This window comes from Halichoeres trimaculatus, unplaced genomic scaffold (assembly GCF_033239565.1).
Source record: "Halichoeres trimaculatus isolate MK-OKI-2021-1 unplaced genomic scaffold, fHalTri1.1 fHalTri1_scaffold_16, whole genome shotgun sequence".
Lineage (NCBI taxonomy): Eukaryota > Metazoa > Chordata > Actinopteri > Labriformes > Labridae > Halichoeres > Halichoeres trimaculatus.
In genome coordinates, this window is record NW_027437194.1 from 13,804,655 (window position 1) to 13,824,275 (window position 19,621).

The 19,621-nt window shown below is 40.5% G+C and overlaps 2 protein-coding genes across 2 annotated transcripts in view; both read right to left on the reverse strand.

Moving 5' to 3' along the window:
* Positions 1 to 3,686: 3,686 nt before the first annotated feature.
* On the reverse strand, positions 3,687 to 11,189 carry sowahb (sosondowah ankyrin repeat domain family member B). Its single transcript, XM_074691160.1, has 5 exons — positions 9,168 to 11,189; positions 7,513 to 7,746; positions 6,709 to 7,088; positions 6,231 to 6,418; positions 3,687 to 5,397 (listed from the first exon to the last, which is right to left on the reverse strand). The coding sequence occupies exons 1-5, from the start codon at positions 11,101 to 11,103 to the stop codon at positions 4,935 to 4,937; spliced, it is 3,201 nt and encodes a 1,066-aa protein (XP_074547261.1). The 5' UTR covers positions 11,104 to 11,189; the 3' UTR covers positions 3,687 to 4,934.
* A 1,179-nt stretch (positions 11,190 to 12,368) lies between these two features.
* The window catches only part of shroom3 (shroom family member 3), a 56,958-nt gene continuing 49,705 nt past the window's right edge, over positions 12,369 to 19,621 (reverse strand). The window contains exons 23-26 of the mRNA XM_074691013.1: positions 18,698 to 18,797; positions 18,444 to 18,609; positions 18,215 to 18,336; positions 12,369 to 16,562 (exon numbers count right to left, since the gene is read on the reverse strand). Of these exons, the coding sequence (XP_074547114.1) occupies positions 16,158 to 16,562; positions 18,215 to 18,336; positions 18,444 to 18,609; positions 18,698 to 18,797 (793 nt within the window). The 3' untranslated portion in view covers positions 12,369 to 16,157. The remainder of the gene's footprint in view (positions 16,563 to 18,214; positions 18,337 to 18,443; positions 18,610 to 18,697; positions 18,798 to 19,621) is intronic.

Genomic DNA, 19,621 nt, shown 5'->3' on the forward strand with positions numbered 1-19,621 from the left:
TGCAATATTGTTCTAAAGCACTATCCTCACAATCCTGTATTTTGTTCAACAAATGTAAAACTTTAACATCTTTAAATCAGTCTTGTAGCTTTTAAGGAGAGAGTAAACAAACCTTGGTGAGCTCGTTCAAACAAAAACCACCATTCACAGGACCAGTCTGCAACTGATTCTCACAGTACAGCACTGCACACTCAGTCATGTGAAAGCACGTCCTTCAGCCCTCGGTGTTTCCCCACACAGATTAAACATGTTGGTACTAGTTTGATACTACCAAAAACAAAACACGGAGGTATTTGAAACCTGCTGAACACAACTCTATGAAACTACATGACACTGAAGTGGTAAAGTTCATATCTATTTACATCCAATCTCCATACTAAGCTGACTATCAGATCAGATCAGATATCCTTTATTGATCCCTGAGGGAAAATTACATATAAACAAAGAGACCTGAAAACTGCTGTGCATGTCCTCAGGTTTTACCATACATGTACTGAAAGACATGAAGAGTTAACAAGAAGTTCAACGGTCAGGGCTGGAAGAGGGGTTCCAGGAACTGCAGTTCCTCAAGTAGCCTCTGGACGGTAGCTCCAAAAGTGTGTAAGCCCACATAGAGCCCCAAGTAATGTGTAAAAGTGAACACTGAAAGTCAGTACGTTCACAGTTAGGGGAAAAAAAAGTGAGTGCGCCTCAATATATGTATAAAGGGCTCAAATTTGAACACTTGCCCATTTCACTGACTGATGACTTGGAAAGAAGTTTTTGAGGCTAATCAAGAAGCAATTTCCAGGGCTGAAAAATGAAGCACAAAGTTGTTAGGTGTGTATAATAACGAGGTTGGTCTTTAACAGGAGCTAGAGCTACTTTTCTAACCCAGTCTCTGAACTCAATTTTTTTAGCTGTGCTCAGACAGCTATATGTAAATACTGCCCAAATTATATTGCACAGTGCATTGATAACTAGGCAGGTATGCTACCACACTTATGTGCTGACAGGCCACACATGGAGTCTTTGTTCCTGTTTGAATAGCTGTTATACTGTAGTAATACGTTTTTGGCACCAATTAGCAGTGGCTTCTACTCACAACACCTGGCCGTAAAATGTTACTTGACAACACTCATATCTAGGCAAGTTTGGTATTTTGGCTATCACCACCTTGGCTTTTCAGAGCCAGTAGTGATCATATGTGAAGTGTAGGTGGAGCCTAAAAATCAGGGTTAGCAGACATGCTAATGCTAGCTTGGTTAGCAAGTTGAGACCATAGTCACTTTTAACAGCGATTTTAATTTAGACGCTAATTTTGGCCAGCAAAAAAATGGACCCCTTAGAATTTATCTGCTTTACTACAGCAAACCCTCCTGTGTCCCCAAGTTAAGAGAGTTGGCTAAGAGATCAGCTAAATTTTAAAAAGACCTGAAAATGTAAAAAAAAAAAAAAAAAAAAAAAGACCTGAAACTCACCAATGAAAATTAAACTGGGGTAATATTTGTCCAGACTCAGGTTTGCTCATTTTCAAATAGATTTCTTTGAAATCTGACGTCTTTCTGCAACACATAGAGTCTCCCCTTCCTGGCCTTTGAAAGAATAGAATTTACTAAAAACCTGACGCCTCAGTTTAAAGCAGAGGTCTTCAACAGGGGACCCAGTCTGAAAAATATTAAAGACCTCTGGTTTTAAAGTTTAAATGAATGCTCAGTTGGGACCGTGGTACCAGAAATACATACACGTTTGTCTGGTTATCTGGGTTTTATCAGGTTAAATAAAGGTTAAATTAATCTCTATTGTTCAATAAAATAGTAACACTTTTACACATTTACATGTGTGTTGACCCTGGTGATGAGTATTGCAAGAAAACACTAATTAACCCAGCTTATTTGTAATCCTGTTATACAATAGTTTTTCAAATTCCTGGACCACTTGTTGATCTCCTTTCTTTAAGGCAGCATGTTGTCTCTTTCACAGCCAATGGTAGATTCGTGTTGTTCACATATAAAGGATTAATATAGTGGCGTATATAAAAATAAACAGAGCTTATGTGTCCTAAAAAGCTTCAGATTCCAACAAAAAATGGAAATATGAGATATCCTAGCAGCACTTGAATGCACCACACAACCATGCAGTAATAATGTTTCAGAGAAGAACAAGCCGAGCATACAGAGGAAAGCCAGCATGACAGCAACAGGACTGTGTGCTCAAAGAGAGTGAACTCAGAAACAAGGACAGCTGAAAGAATAAGGCTTCTAAAGGGACAGAAGGTGGTGGATCAATTCAGTTTTCTAAAGTATTCTAAAAGCTTAATACTTTACACGAGTTTGCCAACACTGCTTAGAAAGAAGGGGTATTTGGAAACATTGGGTCCTGTTTTGTGGTTTAGAGGAAAAAAGAATTTGGGACCTGATGTAACCGTTTGAGGGCAAATCCTGCTGATAACGCCGTTTCAAGTTATGTGCCATCAGACTCAGGTTAAATGACTAGTTTTCAAAAAAGATCCTCTCCAGTATGTCGTCTGGTACATTAAGAGAGGACAGTAAACCTCTACTGGATGCATTTTGATAAGGGATTTTTCACTCTTTTTATCTCTCACTTTAAAGAGGACTGTCAGAGCAGCAACAAGACCTAACCCTAAACCAAGGAATGTGGAGCACCTTGTGAGGTTATACTTTAGTATGGGTTAAACAAACTGATGCTTTATCTTTGGGCTCATCAGCACCACATTGTCATAAAATCGTCAGGACTTTGAAATTATTGTGCAAGACACGGAGTCTGCTTTGAAGACAGTCTAATGAGCAACTTCAGCAGACCGACTTCTAAAACAGTCTTATAAAATGGTCTTTGTTGCTGTTTAATGCCACAACTTTGTTTTTTTACAATGCTAATTTGAGGCCTTTTAAAATTTGTTAGTGGTCTGTTAGAGCCAAATATGTAACAACAACCCAAAATGTAATTAAAAAAAAATGTAATAAACCCATAACGTTACAAGTTGTTACATTTTGGGCAAAAAGTTATTACATTTCCGACTCAGCACTTTCGTTAAATTTTGGGTGACTTAAATTTCATGTTTTATTACTTGGTTGTTATTATTTGCTGGTTATTATTTGGTTGTTGTTACATTTCAAGCGTTAACATAGTCCTACTTCTAAGGCCTTATGCTGTCCCCCTGAAAGCTTTATGGAGCTTTGTATGATTCAAACGACTCTTATCTCAGACTAGTGTCTTCACCACCTCTTACTTCAGTCTCTGTCTGAAACACTTCATCTCAGCTACTTTATCTTTACAGCTCCCCCAACATTCCAGAAGCCCCCTTCACTGTTGCCATGCAACAAAGTTGTGTTCCTCTCTTGACAAAATGAGACAAATTTTCCCCTTTAATGAGATGCACAAACTGATGATGTCCTGTTTTGAGCAAATCTCATGCTGATCGTTAAATTCTCGTTTGATTCAGGGCAGCCTGGCGTTTCATCCAACTTATAAGTTTAAAATGTGTTCTCAAAATATGAAAAACATCACAATTTCACCTCTTACAACAGCAGTCTGATATTCCTTTCTGTACTTTTTGAGTCAATAAAGACTAAAATCAAGGTCATATCACTACATTTGTGTCAGTTTGTTCAAATGATGCTCTAAGACAGAAATCATGAATAAAACTTTGAATAAAAGGCAAAATAACGAGATAAAAGCACATATCTACATTCCAAGTCATTACAGTTTGAGTTTATTACAAACAACCGGTACCTGAAAGCAGGCTTTAAATGAGAAAACCAAAGTGTGGAATGATGGATTCTTGGAAAACAATGTGAGGAATGTGTCAGTCCCATTGACAAAGTTCAGATCTGTAGTACCAAGCTGTCAACACGCTGCAGTATCGTCTCGGTTTCCAGCAGTGAATCACAGCTGCAGACTGAAACTGAAGCTCTCTGTGTCCTGCGGCTCATAAACTCTGACCTTGTTCTGTTTTTCTTCCTCTCCCACAACAATGACTTCAGACAGCCTCTCTGAAGCCCGATCTGCTCGGTAAAGTGCAGCAATTCACCTCCTGCTTTGAGATATCTCTCCTCTCGGCTGTCTTGGTGATATAGTGTGTCTGAATTCTTCACACCGATACTCCCTGTTGTTACAGGTTTTTGTGCTGAGCCCAGGTCTTTAGATTGAAAGGATTTAACTCCTTTGTAATCTTTTTAAACTCAGAAGACCACACACTTGTAGGTTAAGAGGCTTTGGACAGTAAAGAGGGGGTATTAATCCAGGATCCAGCAAAGGCTAAAATTGAAGATGACAAAGATGAAATGCTTACTGTTGGCAACAGGTCAGCTCACCGTGAGAAACTTGCTCTCACTTCCTCAAATCTTAACCAAGGTGTTCGGAGGGTTTTTGGTTCCTCTGCAGCTCAGGGGACTTGTTTAAAAAAAGATCCGAGTAAAAGATTTAAAAAGAAGTTCAAGTGAAGTTTTGTGCACACGGAGTGATTTTATTTTAACTTGTGGATCCTGTTATACTGTTCTGGTTAATTTCTAATTAAAATCTGAAGTGCTGAGTGGTTTATTTCTCTTAAAAATGGACGTGCACGCAAGAGCAGCTTGCAGTCTGTTTGAGATCAAACATTTTTGATCTGCTCAACATGTCACTAAGATCAATCAGCCTTAAAATTTCCTGTGTTCCTTAAATACATCAGATGATGTGTTCAAATGATGCTCTGACCTTTTAAAAAAATAAAAACAAATTAAAAATAAAAGTTTTTCCTTCTTGTCTTTAGGACAGACCTGATGAAGCTTGACTTATTACAAGTCTGCATCATGATGTTATTTCTGCAAACACCAAACCAATCAAATGACAGAAAAATCTGCAACCTTTTCAGGTTTATGCTGCTGAAGGGCAGTCTCTGTGGAACTTAATGCCAAGTGTACAAAATAAGAGCTGTATCAATGAATAAAAGCTTTTTAAAGGGAGGAATCTGACTGATGTCCGTGAAAGTGTAGTAGTGATTTGTGTTTCAGGAACGCAGCAAGGGAAGATGATCGCTTCACTTTGGCTGAAAAGCTTGTTGGTCTCTCAGCTGACGAAGCTGACGAGAGGTGATGTCTTCGCCTTCGACGCTGCTGATGCTGCTTCTCAGGTTTCCAGAAAGACTCCGACCTCCCAACTCCTCCACCTTCACCCCCGAAGGCAGCCTTTGCTGGAGCTCCCAGCAGCTGGAAGATTTCAGGTGAAGTGGTGCTGCTCAGGTACTGCCAGGGCCTCTTCCCTGCCGTGTCCCTTAGTTTCAGATTAGCCTTGAACTTACTGACCAGCAGGCGCATGATGTTCTTGTGGCCATGGATGGCGGCGATGTGGAGAGGGGTGTGTCCACACGTTGACCTGGCGTTAATGTCGAAGTCCATACCTGCCTTCTGAACTCCATACCTGAAAACAGCAGGTGGCAGCAGATGAGTGCTAAGTGTCACAAAATATTAAAACAGATCTGTCCTAAAGCAGCTGTTGAAAATGTTTCTCAAGAGTCCTCTGATGTTGCAAGTAATTTGTAGGGACTGGCTTTTTTTACAAGACAAAAAAGAAAACAAGCTTTTGTGCTGCAGTTAATCTCAGGTAAAGCTGTTTGTACTCTTTTAGCTAAGTCAGCATGTTGACAAGTGTTACTTTTTCTTTAAGATGCTGTGAGGGGTATCTGTTATAAATAAACTGCAGCGCCACCTTTAGGCCTGGAGTCTCACGCACACTGTCGTGAAGACGTCACTTTTAGTAAGGCTTATTTTAGTTTTCGAAATGAATGGAGATCAGATCAAAAGAAATTTTCTTTGCTTAAGACAACTTTTTACCAGATACAACGCGCTAAGATAAGGTATATATCAGCAGTTGCGTAGAGCTGACTTTGTCAGTTGTACTGTAGTTTGGTAGTCGGCTGATTTTAGCACTACTAGCAGGTCGGTGTGCTGATATATGTCCGTGATGTGTAATCTTAGTGAATCCTGGTTATGTCCTATCAGTCATCTGCAAAGCAGAGCTAACGTAACCTCACTCTGACTGCTGCATGTGGGTTGCATAGATTTAAAGCAAGAATTTATTTTGGGGATTTAAAAGGGTACTTTCAAGAAACTTTCTCTCATTTTAACTCGAGCCCTGTTCAAACATTTTCTAGCATTTTCAAAAGATAATTAGTTCTAACAATTTGGAGAATAATTAGATATAGTGCAGGTGCATCTCTACAGCTCTCTAAAAAATTGCTATCAGCTTGATACCATAAGGTGTTGAGGACTCTGTGGTCTCCATGTTTGGCGATCCAGTGCAGCACGGTGAAGCCGGAGATGAAGTCCCGTTTGTTGAGCAGAGTTGAGTCCTCTCTGAACAGAGAGTAGATGTCTGGCCATGTCCCTGCTGCCCCTTTAACAAGCCATTCATGCTCCCTGGACTCCAGAGGAACCTGTGACTGCAGACAGGAGCAAAAAAAACCTTCTCATCTCTGAATCCACCAGAAACTATGATGTCTTACACTTGTTTTTAGAGAAGTCAGTGTGATAGATTTGTTTGTAAGAAAGTCAAAGAAAGAAAAGCAAAGGCCAGAATTTCAATTGTTTCATTATGGTTTGTTTGGTGCAAATTCACAAAACAGAATCCAGTCAATAAGATCAAGACTTTCCCTTCATGCACAGCCACACTAAGACTGATTGGCAGGTTTGAAGGGGATAAAAGGAAAGTGACACAACCTGTGAGTCTCACCTGTCTACCGGAGCCTTCAGGAGGAGAAGCAGAAGAGGACGGGAGACTCTTCTTCCTGTCTCTCCCTTCCACCACCTCTGCCAGGCTGGCAAGGCTGTGGCTGCGAGGTGGCGTGGAACAAGACGACAGCGAGGACGAAGACACATCATACCGAAGGCTGAGCGAGGAGGAGATGAGGTGGAGGCGGTTCAGACGGGCTGCTTCACTGCCTCCTCTCGCCTCCTCCTGCTGGAGCTGGTCCAGGTCGGCTCCCATGCTGCGGCACATCCTGCTCCTCAGATGGCTGCTGAGCCGCCTGGGTATGCCTGAGTGTGGCCGCAGCTTTGGTGAAGAGCTGGAGGCCTCACTTAACTCTGCTTCGTGGTGGTCGTCAAGATCACCTGAAAGGTGGAAGAATATTATTCCAGATGTGTTTCCTGTTTTATCATTAACAGAAGACAGAGAAACATGAAACAGAGACATTGGTACAAGGAAAAAATGACCAAAAGACAACCCCCAGACATCTGCAGCAAACAACAAATTTTTAAAAAACAGCCGTTAGAGTCAGAGAGGGTGGATCTGCTTTTTCTGTACAGCGTGTATGTAACAGGCTGTGCCTCTGCAGCCAAGTCCAGTCATGCAAAAGGATCTAGAATAATCCAGAGCTTACTGAGGAATGAAGCATGCAGAAGTTATAATGATCAAATAAAGTCAGATTTCAAGTCTCTTGTTAGATTTGATTTCTCTGTATCACAGCCTCTACACTAAAAAAAAAAAAGATTAAGTTCCTAAAACACTGATCAAACAAGTGCTCTGAGCTCCAACCTGTGGAAAGGTGCCAGGGTTTGCCTGGAAACTGCTGGTTGACATGAAGATGGTCACTGGAGTGATAAAATGGTGACAAATGAGTCATCGGCTCCTGGTCATCAAGGAGGTGGCCTGTAGAGTGATGCCAGGGAGCCTGGGTTTTGGTACCAGCATGAAGCATTGAAGGCTCAGCTCTGGTCCTTTGGGCACGTATGAGAACCTCCTGGATCTGAGCTCCACCTGCTTCGAGACCTGATGATATAAAAGAGGTTTAAAGACATAATTAATGTCTTGAATATTAATGTCTGTTATTTGTTTTTTTCCAGCATAGGTTGCCTTTAAGAGCACATAAAAACCCAGCAGAAGGCCTATCAGGGGTTTCTGAAAGAGAAACTGAGAGATTCTGCAGCAGACATGAAGTAGATTTTACAGCAGTCGGTAAAGGAGTCAAAAAATTCAGATCCTACACTAAGCTTAAGTTGCTACAACTGTTGATATAAGTCTCATCATCATCATCAGATCAGTTTGTTAGCATTGTGGTGATGTAAATGTTATTTGTTGTTGTTCATCTCTCTTTCTTTCTGCAGCTATACTTCTCTCCAACAACACCCTCGTCTCTGCAGTCGTCTGGTTCTGCTCGAGGTTTCTGCCTGTTAACAGGAAGTTTGTCCTTGTAATTTTCTTCATGCTGCAGTGCTCTGTTCATGTTAGCTTAGGATGAGATAAGGATCCTTATCTTGATGTTGGGTCTTTGTTATGATATAACCTCAGCAAGGCTGAACCTGCTCCTCTTTCAAAACGTCCGTATTAAATGTTTGATTTGGTAATATAAGAATAAATAAACATGATTAACTGCTGTGACAAAAAATGAGGAAACACAACAATAATACCAAACTTAATTTGTTTACCTTAACCTTAAGTTACAGGCAAAAATACTTAAACATCAATTTGAAAGACTTGCTCTGATGTAAGTTTTCTTTCAAATAATTTATTTTCATTCAACTGCAGAATTATATATATTTTTTTTAGTTCTATAAAAAGTTTTGCTTTTTCATTATTCTAATACCCTCAATACTTTCATTTGGTCTCTAATCTCCTAATTCGTTTGTCTTTAACTGTTTTAATTTTCACACAAGTATTAATGCACTTTTTTTTAAATTCCCCTTTAAAGCAATCGTCATTTTAATAATAATCATAATTGATCATCATAGTAATCATAATTTTCAAAGTTCCTTTAGAATCCAGTATTTGGAAAGTGCTTCGACAGTCAAAGCTAGGCAGAAACTCTCAAGGACAACAGAATAAATATTTAACAGTCAGGCCAGACAGAGAAAAGTCTGGTGAGTTCAAACAAAGCAAGAACAAAACATTAAGGGAAAGGTCAACGAGACTAAAGTGAAACAGAATAACATGATAAAACAGAAACGCTTTCAACAGGAGTGGAGCAATAAATTAGAAATGGTAGCAAATAAATGGATAAAAGAGTTATCCGAAAATAAAAGAAGAAAAAAAATAAAGAAACTTGTTATATATAGTTATATAAGTTATCTTTGTATGTGTTATCAAACCATGTGTTACCATGTGATTCCTTCCCCCTGGATACTAATCAACTGCTGGATTTAGTGTCATGATTTTGTCAAAAATCAAAAAGTCCTAATATCACTGTGTTGTACCTGTTTTGTTCCGTAGATCCTCCAAGCTGCTATTCCACCCCAATCCTCGAGAGGAACCAGATATTGAAACATCCCTGATGGCGAGACCAGAGTCAGATGAAGGGGCGTACAAGTTGCTGGTGCTTGATGACAGTGACCCCCTTTGACTTTGCTGTAACCCCCATCCCTGTTCCAGGTGGACACCCGCAGGCTGTGAGTATCGTCGATCTCCATAAACGTCTTTGGAAGGCGCCGACTGTGATGGCTGAACGTAGTGCTCCACCTCCAGAGGCAAACTATGTCTGATGGACCCAGGCTCTGATTCTGTCCCTGCCCACTGTCCTCTTATCTCTGCCTCTGATTCCAATCTCCAACCTGGACCACTTCTAGGGGGCAGTCTTTCCTCTACAACATCCTGGACATAAATCTTCGGGAGACCTTTTTCTGATGAAGACGAGGGGACAACAGAGGGTACGTCTATGATGCACGGCGAGGAGGCAGAGATGGCCTTCCCCATGGTCCCCAGGGGAACACTCAAGGGCCACTCTCCACCTGCTGAACCTCTTCTGATAGGGGCCTCCTCTTCTTCCTCTTCATTCTCATCCTCGTCATAAGATACAGCAGATTTGTAGCTCTTCCTGTGTCTGTGGCGGCGTCGTGGGGCAACCTGAAATTTAAGACTGACCTGAGGAAGAGGAGGCTCCTGATGAAGACCTCTCTCAGGCTGTAGACTGGCCTCTCCTTCATCGGGGGGATCAGGTACTTGGACAGTTTCTTCATTTGGTCTAATTGTAGAAATCACAGGTGCTGAGGGGCCAAAACCCGTCTCATGTGGGCCCTTTTTAGAGCTCTGATCAGGGGCAGGAAGCACTGACACATCAGGGGGTCTCATTTCTGCCTCCCTCCCTCTGAGGGGCTCTTGGATTGGTATTTGCTGCCTGGTTTCCCCATGCTGTCTGACTGCAGAGACCACAGGTGTTATAGTAGAGACTGGGGGGACAAAACCCACCTGATTTTGCCCCATTTTAGTGTTCCAGTCTTGGGCAGGTGGCTTGGAGAATCTAGGGGTCTTCTCTTCTGCCTCCCTCCCTCTGAGGGGTTCCTGGATTTGGAGTGGCTGTCTGGTTTCTCCATGTTGTCCGACTGCAGAGACAGGAGGTGTTATAGCAGACGCTGGGGGGACAAAACCCACCTGATGTTGCCCCATTTGAGTGTTCCAATCTTGGGCAGGAGGCTCTGGAAAGCTGGGGGTCCTTCGCTCAGCTTCTCTCCCTCTGAGAGGTTCCTGAAAAGCTATTTGCTGCCTGGTTTCTCCATAATATCTGACTGCAGGGACAGCAGGTGTCACGCCAGGAGCTGGAGGGTAGAATCCCGTGTCATTGTGTCTGGTTTTAGAGCTCTGATCCGGAGCAGAGGGCTGTGACAGACTTATGGTCTGAGCTTCTGCTGGTCCTCCATGGTGACTTGGTTTGTTGATTTCTGGTTGTTTTAGGTTGAAATTTGTTTCCACATTGTTGTTGTTAAGCATTATACCCGCCACAGGTAAGACTGTTTTCATTGCATTCCCTCCCTGAGGGGCGGAGGTAGTCACTTCCCTGGGCTGAGGTGTCTGCCGAGGCTTGTTCGCGCTCGAAGCTGGGCTCACTCGTGCGTTCCCCGGGGAGGGCTCTCTTTTCACCGCGGTGGTAGGTCGCTGTGGCCCGGCGGAGCCCCCTTCACCTCCGCCTGGGACTCTTCCTTTGAATTTCCTCCGCAGAACAACATAGGAGACGCCGTCGAGCTGTTGCACGGTGGCAACAGAGTTGACATACTTCTTGAAGAGCTCCCGGTTCCGCTCCCGGTCCGCGTGGTCCCGGATGAAACTCCTGAAGTGCAGAAGCAGGTCTGCATTTTTCACCGAGCCTCCTCCGCTGCGAAGGTACTGGAGCACCGAGTCCTGGGACAAATCCGTGGCCATTCTGGTCCGACCCACTCCTCTGCGCTCTCTCTCTCCCTACTGGTTTCAAAGGTCGGGAACTGTTTCTGTCAGACTGGATTAAAGCTCCGCCCACCGCAGGTATTTAACCACAGCCTCACCTGCTGCATTCCTACAGATAACCCGGATGTGTCTGATTTGTTAGCTACTTTCACTGGGACCAATCGATGTTTATCGTGTGTGTGTGTGTGTGTGTGTGTGTGTGTGTGTGTGTGTGTGTGTGTGTGTGTGTGTGTGTGTGTGTGTGTGTGTGTGTGTGTGTGTGTGTGTGTGTGTGAATGTGTCTCTGAGAGTATGTTTTCTACCTCTTTTTCCTGACTTACTTAGAGAATTCCGGCTGATAATGACTGACCAATGACTGACCTGGAGAGTCACATCTGCATGTTGCCTCAATAAAGACAAATCTTTCTACACTTAAGCCATTTCACTGTAACGTTGTTGACTTATTCACCAAAAATCTGGAAAATAGTTGAATTATAAGTCATCTCTCGTTTTTCATCTTTTAAATCTTTCCGAAATCTCTTTTAACAACACATTTTTTATCAATGTGTTTTTACTGGAGATTCCAACTGAAATTTTTTTTTTATTTTACTTTCAAGTTTTTCTTTAACAGTACATGGGCAGGATCTTGAATCTTTTGTGGTTTAGTTTATTTTTGTTTATTTATTTTTTTTCTGATGTTGTCCTTCCCTTTATTTGGTGGTGGTTTTTAGCCTTTCATATAATGTATTTTCTTTTGATCCCCACATTTCTCTTTTACTCTTATTGTATTTCTTCTGTTATTTCTTTTACTGATTGTTTCATTCTGTAGAGCATTATTGCTTTTGAAACGTGCCATATAAATAAAGTTTTTTATTAGGCTATATATATTATCATATAAATGATATCAAAGATAAGTTAACAGACTGGAGCAGGCGCCCCATGTACAAAGGCTACGATCCCTGTCACACTTGCCATCAAATCCTAGTCCTGATGCTACTTGGTGCAAAACCACCTCCCACTCAAAGCCCACCACATAAAGTCTAAATATCCAGGAAGAAAAAGGTTAACAGATTAGAATCAGGTCAAACTACACAATATCAGCTTGAGAAAAGTGTGGAAACAGCTTTTAAATTATGATGAGTCAAAGTAAAATATTCATGTTTTTCATGTATTATACGCAGGATAACTTGAAAAGATTGTGAAATCATTTACAAAATATTCATTTATTTTGCAAAAACCAAGAATTGTCTGTTATCGTCCTGTCATAAAGTGAACATTGAATGTCGTTTAATAACAAACCTATGAATGTTTCTGAATAGTCGTTTTTGCCTCTGCAAAAAAAAAAAAAAAATTACAAGAACAAAACCATAAACAAAAGGCAACAGTCAAATCTTGGTTATTGATGAGATCATAAGGCAGTTTGTGTGTTTTTTAATGTTTACAGAATATGAAGATACTTCAAAAGGTGCTCTCAACACAAAAACAGTCAAAATGTAGATGAAGCAGGAAAAGTGTTAAAGGTAAAAACATCCACTGATCAGCTGGCAGTTGTCATATAAGTATTTGTTTTGTTACTTCTTAAAAATGGACAGAATGGAGGCTAAACAGTGCATGCTGGTAGATGTCTGGTAATAAAAGTTTTGAGTTGCATTATGGGAAAAGTAGGACTCAGTGTTTAAGAGGCTTGAGTCTATATCGGCTTCTGTGGCCTCTATTTTCATCATTTCTTTCTTTGATTTCTTTAATTATCTTTAATTCCTCAAACATTATGAAGTGCAATAGATAAAAAATAAGAAATCAGTCATGTGCATTGCTTAAATTTGGATGACTTCAAGTTGCTCTAATGACAATAAACATTTTGTTGAATAAACTAGGGAATTGGCAGGAAATTCATTGAATCATCACTGATTAATTTATTTCTTTTTATGACATTTCATGTTTTGTTTACCTCATTTTGTATCTTGATGATCTTTGTTTTCATGAACTAAGGAATTTTCTGTCATTCTCTGCAACTTATGGGCCTAACATGGCAAAGATAATTCAAGTTTATTGTTGCAAATTGGTCTTTTGGGAAACCTGAACAGAGGGAGGATAAAATATTCCAATTTAATATGAAACAAAACCATAAACCCAAACATAAATACAGTTAATGTTTTTTTGCAAATTTTGTAAAAATCTTTGGGATCTTTTCAGTTTTTAATATCTTGTCTTTCATCACCTTTCAGGGAGGAATAGGAATGTGAATGTTTATTATTCAGTGTAAATGCTGCTGCAGACAGTAGTTAAAATGTTATCTATAAAAAGTGCTCCAGACAGTGGTGACAGTAGTAGTGATACAGTATTATGTGACAATGATTATTACAAAGCCGGTGACCCTCGTGAATCTATTCACTCAGTTTCAGATTTTCTCTCAGTGTCGACTGTTTGCCACAAAATAAAAACCCTCCTTTTGGTGTTCATTTAGTTTTATAAGTTTACTGTACATGTGCGAAAGCTGAGAAGGTATTTCATCTTTAGAATAACACACCTGCTCACTTTATATCATCACTTTAAAAAAAGGCATCCCTGGGTGAGTTTGAATGTTTCTTGCTTTGAAAAGCACCATCAGGGTAGTTAAGGAAACCTTGGGTATCTTAAAGCTGGATCCTTCTTCACAAACAGAGGTCCAAATGACTGAAAGGAATAAAATGATTTGAGGATTGTCCAAGCTTCAGTGCTTCTTGTTGTTGTCCTGACAGGCTTAGAGCGTAATTCTCAGTGTCTGACAGCATAACAGAAAGGATCCCCACAGTGATAGCGAATAGCTGTGTTGTTGCCAGACTCTGAGTTATGATATCATCTCTCCATATTCAACACAATGGATGAAAAATGTTGAATGATAAACAAGGAAACCCTGTTAAATTCTTTTTTAAAATTAACATATTTACAGCCTGGAACAAAGAACTCTAGCAGGATATCAAGGCAGAACACATAAACAGAAAGTAATTTCAAGAATAAAATGTAAATTTAAGCACAAAAGTGATATTTTGAGGCTACTGTTAGCCTTCACGCCTGTAGTAAAATGAGGAACATTTGGAAAGCTGGTTTCATCAACAACTGAAGACCCAATAGTAAGTGATCTACAACTTCATTCTTATATCATTTCATATCATACCAGTGATATTTTTACTAATTTTTCTCCTGTGTTTGTCTGGAGATCGTACATGTAACCATGGCCACATTGTTTACATGTGAACTCAGCTGTTAGCAGCCTGTAGCATGTCAATGCTAACTGGTGTAAGGCCTGATGTCTTCCCACAAGGTGAGGAGAAGGAGGTGAGGACGACATGCTGGTTCTCAGGTGTGAGCTAAGAAGTGACGACATGGACCTGTCCTTCCATCCATTGTTATTGGGAACGTAAGATCTATCTCCAATAAGCTGGACGAGCTAGCTGTGCTAACCCAGCAACAGAGGGAATACCAGAAGGCAGAATAGCATCATGCTATTCACAGCCATGGCTAATGGAGCTAACATCAGACACCAACGCCACATTGGAAGAGCTTCATCTGCTGTGAGCAGACAGGATCTAGGAGACAGAGATGGAGCATGACTGAAGAAGCTCAGTCCTGGACCCTGTGGAGGTGGAGGCTGGCTGAACTGGAGAATGATTGACAAGCTGTCAGCATCTATTTTTTTATGGACCTTTTTGCACTTTCTTACTTTTGTTTTCTCAATTGCTGCTGTGACTTCAATTTCATTGTACTTGTTACAATGATAAAGTTCTATTCTATTCATAACTTAACTTTATTTTCCTGTATTAAGACTCTTTTCAATCATAATGATTCTTGTGAATTGCACCTTTACTCTTAAAATTTCATTCTTTCATTGTCTTAATGGGGCTCTAATCTTCTGTGGTAAAAAAGGAGCAGTGGTTTCAGTTGATGGGGGCTGATTTTTTTTCTATTACTCATCCAATTTAGTACATAAATTTGCTGAATCAGGGGTAAATGGTTGGCTGGAGACTTGAGGCCTGCTTCTTCTCCATCTCTTTTCATGTTGACATAAAGTTTTTTAATTCAGCTTCTCTAATATGGTAACCACCACTGATCAGCTTTAAAACATTTAAACCAGTTCAGACATCCTCCTTGAGAAGATAGATGCCGTGGTTTACTCATAAAAAACACTGGTTTGACAGTGATTGAGGCAGTTGTATACGAGCAACTCCTGCCCATGGTGAGATTAAATTACTGCTGCTTTCACAATCCCGGTGCCTTTGAAGACAGGGATGTGATTGATGTTAAAAAAAAAAAAACATGTCATTTTAGCTCAGTTGTGAAACTGAACACCAAAGACACAGAGCCAATCTCTCTTACTCTGTCCAGTCCATTCTCTTATTGAATGAATCAGAAAGGTAGATCTCTGAAGGAGGAGCTTTTTGTTAAACTGTCAGACTCTTAATTAGGACACACTACAGTCTTTGCAGCAGGAGCAACCCAATGGAGCAAATCCAAAACCTATTTTTCTTTACAGTCAATTTCATGCACCAGCCTGAAAATAATAGGTCCAAGTTTCAAAGTGACCAGAAATGCCTTAAAAAAGGTAATTTCTTAGTAATCAGGACGTTTGACTCACATTAAAAATAACCATTTATACATGATTTAAAGCTGAATTTTACATCAACAGCTCTAAACTCTGCTTTTGACTTCCTGTGTGATATTCTTAGATATCAGATAGATACTGAAACCAAACATACAAATAATTATAGTCAAGAGAGTGTTATAACGAGCCAGAAAACTGCACAGAAATACCTGTTAACATATCAGGTGGGACCCTAACTCAAAACACCTCAAGGTCCATGGATCAACTTTAAAACAGAGGATGAAGGTTGGCAGAGGCGAACAGGTGTGTAACAAACAGTCAGGTGTGAATAAAATGAGGCACATTAAAGGTGTTTCTTCTTCTTCTTCATGTGTGAAGTCTGCATAGTTCTTTCAGAGCGAACACGGCTTCTTCAGGCCATGCTAGTCTTTTTCATACGTCCTTCCTTCATTTCTTGTCCTTCATTTCTTGTACATCACAGTGATGTCACAGTGGTTGACCTGACGGAGTTGGCAGGACCTGGCGTCACAGCAGGAGGGAGGATTGTAGGAACAGGTGAAGAGCAGTGAGAGGGGCTGGACGACAAGAAGGGAAATCCTCTCGACCAACCATGGGCCTCCGCCACCTCTTGCGGCAGGCTCTCGGCCAATCGTGTGAGCTGTTCCTCCCCCTGCCGTATGAGGTCATCGAGCTGCCGCTGGCGAATCAGGAGGGAGGGTTTGGTGCTGACAAAGTCAAGGTAGTCCTGCAGCTGCTGGTTCGTGAGGTAGCCGGTGAGGATAGCGTGGACCACACGCTGCCGCCGGTCCAGATTCTCCTTCAGCTCCCGAGCGTCTTCGGTCTGACAGAGGAGGAGGGAGCGCTTGTGATGGAGGGAGTCCTGAAGAGGAGGAGATGGTAAATATTAAACAACATAACTACTTTTTGTGTTTTTCAGCAATTTTGATTTATTTTTATTTTTACACAGACAGAATAAAGTTTACATGGAGGGTGAAAGGTGGGAAAAATAAACTCTTACTCTTTCCTGTGAGCTGTCTTTTCTTTATGTAATGCAGATTTATTTTAAATTAACTGATGCAATGAAGTAAATATATATGTAAACAAAATCCTTCATTTTTTCAACCCTTTGGTTTGCTTTATTTCTATTTTTACTGCAGAGAAAAAATATAAAACATATCACATTAAAAAGTATTGGCATTACTGTGAGGGTGTTGCTGTTTGGCAAATTCAGGTTTTCTTTTAATCCAGCCCACTGCTGAGATTAGGATAGTCCTGACTGTTGTAAAGGTTTTCAGAATCCTACTTAGAAGTTTTCAGCAACACAAACTTGAAGTTTTATTCTCAACTCAACTCAACTTTATTAATAAAGCACTTTAAAACAACCTCAGTTGAAACAGAGCGCTGTATATAAAAGTAGTGCAGGAATACATAAGTAAATAAAACAAATAAATCATTAAAACAAAGTTGCACATAGTAAAATAAATTGTGTCATTGTTCTAAAAATAATTTAAAACAATGAAACAATTAATAAAAAAAACTAAAACAAACTGTAAAAACACTAAGACATGAGCAGGGTCTCAAGCTGGATTAAAAGCCAAAGAGTAAAAATAAAAATAAATTCAGAGAAAAACAATAATCAGACCAACTTATCTCACACCTTTAAGCTTTAATTTGATTCAGCTCCTCATGAACATCCCTGACAAAACCTGCCAAAGTGTTTTTCATGGGTCATAAACGATTGACATCTACATAAATGAGGCGCTACATGAAGAGCTGTTTTCCTTCATCTGAACCAGGTGAGATGATCTGATTATCTGTCATCGCCAGTGAAGACAACTCAGCGGATTAAAGTGTGAAAGCTGGTGTTTTATCAGTGATTTCCTCAAAGGCTTCAAACCCTGATTCATTTATCACCTCAGCAGACATCAACAGACACAGAAAGACTTTAACTCAACATCTGTTCTCTGTTCAGCTTGTCTCAATTTTCTGTTATTTGTTCTTTTTTCTTCTCTCCTCCCCAAACACTTTTAGTGATCAACACCAATGATCAGAAAATGATAAATTTAGAGGACAACAGAAGCACCAGTTGATCAAGATTAATCCCATCAGATTAAAGCTTTCGGACTGGACCGAATCAACTGCTGGTTGTTTGGTTTGTCTTGGTTTGTATTTTAATTGATTAACTCAGATGTTATCATGTTGAGGCATAAGCAGTCTCCTAAAGCGCCAAAACCCAAAACGTTTTCAAAGAAAGAGTGTACAGATGAGCTCTGATAATGTGGAATCAGTCATCTGAATCAGGTTGATCAGATTCACTTTCACTTCATAAAAGACAAACGTAAAGTGGAGAACTTGACCCTTAGCACAAAACGACTTCCACCTTGAAACCATCTTTATTCACACTTATGATTCTAAACAAATCTCCTGATAATTTGAGCCTTACGAAGGGACAGCTGAGGATAGGAAATGTAACACAAAGGGCATGTAAATCAACAGATTAAGATAGTGACGTGTTGGTAGGATCTGTCTCACCCTCTCCTCGGCTACTCCCTCCCGCGTCACCTCCTCTTTCTCCAGAGCGAGCAGAGATCTGTCGATCCTGGACAGCCGGCTGCACAGAGACAGGAGCAGGTTCACGATCCTCTCCAGATCTCCTGCAAATGAACACTTCATTATCTCAGTTTAAGGTGCATCAGCAAAGCATGATGGGACCTGTAGTTGATTCTGATTAAAAAAACAAAACAGTTGTTGGATGTCGTACCAATGAACATGCTGTACTTGTCCCTCTCATTGGATTTGAGGCGTTCCTGGACCAGCGTTTCAATGCTCGATCCAAGCGCCTGGTGACGTCTCTGCTCCTCACGCAGAGCCTCCTTCTCCTGCCGCAGAGCTGCCACGCTGCTCCTCAGAGCTTCACACAGCTCCACCTGCAGACAGACAGGTGAGAGTTGAGGGAATAATCCAGAGTTCCAGCTTCAGCATGCTGTAAACTTTCTGTTATAGTACACTTTTTACCTTCTTGGTGTTAACACTTTCTTCATCCTTATCCAGATCTGATTCCTTCCCTCCATCTGTGGTTGTGTTTTGAGCAAGATCAAGGACACCATCGTGGATCCTAAAGAGGAAACGTGACTGTTTAAAACCTCCACTTCAATGTGCTTTTTACTCCAGGTCTTGGGACCTTGCAGATCTTAATAAAGTGCAGCCATTATCATACCAACCATGGCCACAAGGGGTCAGTGTTGCCAAACTTTTGATAGAGTATGACACCACCTGTCTGATTGTCATTCTGACCTGAATCAGATCTGCTCTCTATTACTGTTTAATCTTTCCATGAGTAATTAATGTGAATATGGAAAAAAGACCAACACTCATCCTCTCTGAGATGTAAACAACAGTAAATCTGTCAGATCTGTTATTACATACAGAGAAATATCTAGAGTGTTTCAAAGCTAGAAAAGCAGATAAAGTTTTCATTTCTTCAGGACGTCCTGCTCAGTCCATCTGTGTGGTGAAGTTTAGAGAAACAGTGGCTTTGTTTGAAACTCTCCACATTGCACTGTAGACACATTGATCAGGTTTGTCTGGTCTCTCCTTTAGCTGACTGTGTTAAAACAGTCTGACTTGCTCGTCAGGTTAAAGACTTCCAGCAATTCAATTCAAAGAAATGCCTCAGTTTTCACTGAACACTGTTTTCCTGGCTTTTCAACGATCATGTTTTATTCAGCCAGTCTGATACATGTTTCTGGAGACAGAGGTTAAAAAAAAAAAAAGCAGACACTTCTGTCAAAAAACTGCAGCATGTACTGAACAACTGTAAGATTTCTTGAATATATAATGAGCAGATCCAAAACAAAATACTTCCTCTACAGCATAAACCCTTTGAATGTTTTTACAGGTGTTTTTCAGTTCATTTCCAACAGTCCACAAGTCAGTATA

Coding starts and splice junctions, on each gene's coding strand:
- sowahb (XM_074691160.1), bottom strand. CDS start 11,103: ATGGCCACGGATTTGTCCCAGGACTCGGTGCTCCAGTACCTTCGCAGC. Junction 7,747..9,167: donor GGATCTACGGAACAAAACAG/GTACAACACAGT, acceptor TTATATCATCAG/GTCTCGAAGCAGGTGGAGCT. Junction 6,419..6,708: donor CTGAAGGCTCCGGTAGACAG/GTGAGACTCACA, acceptor TCCTGTCTGCAG/TCACAGGTTCCTCTGGAGTC.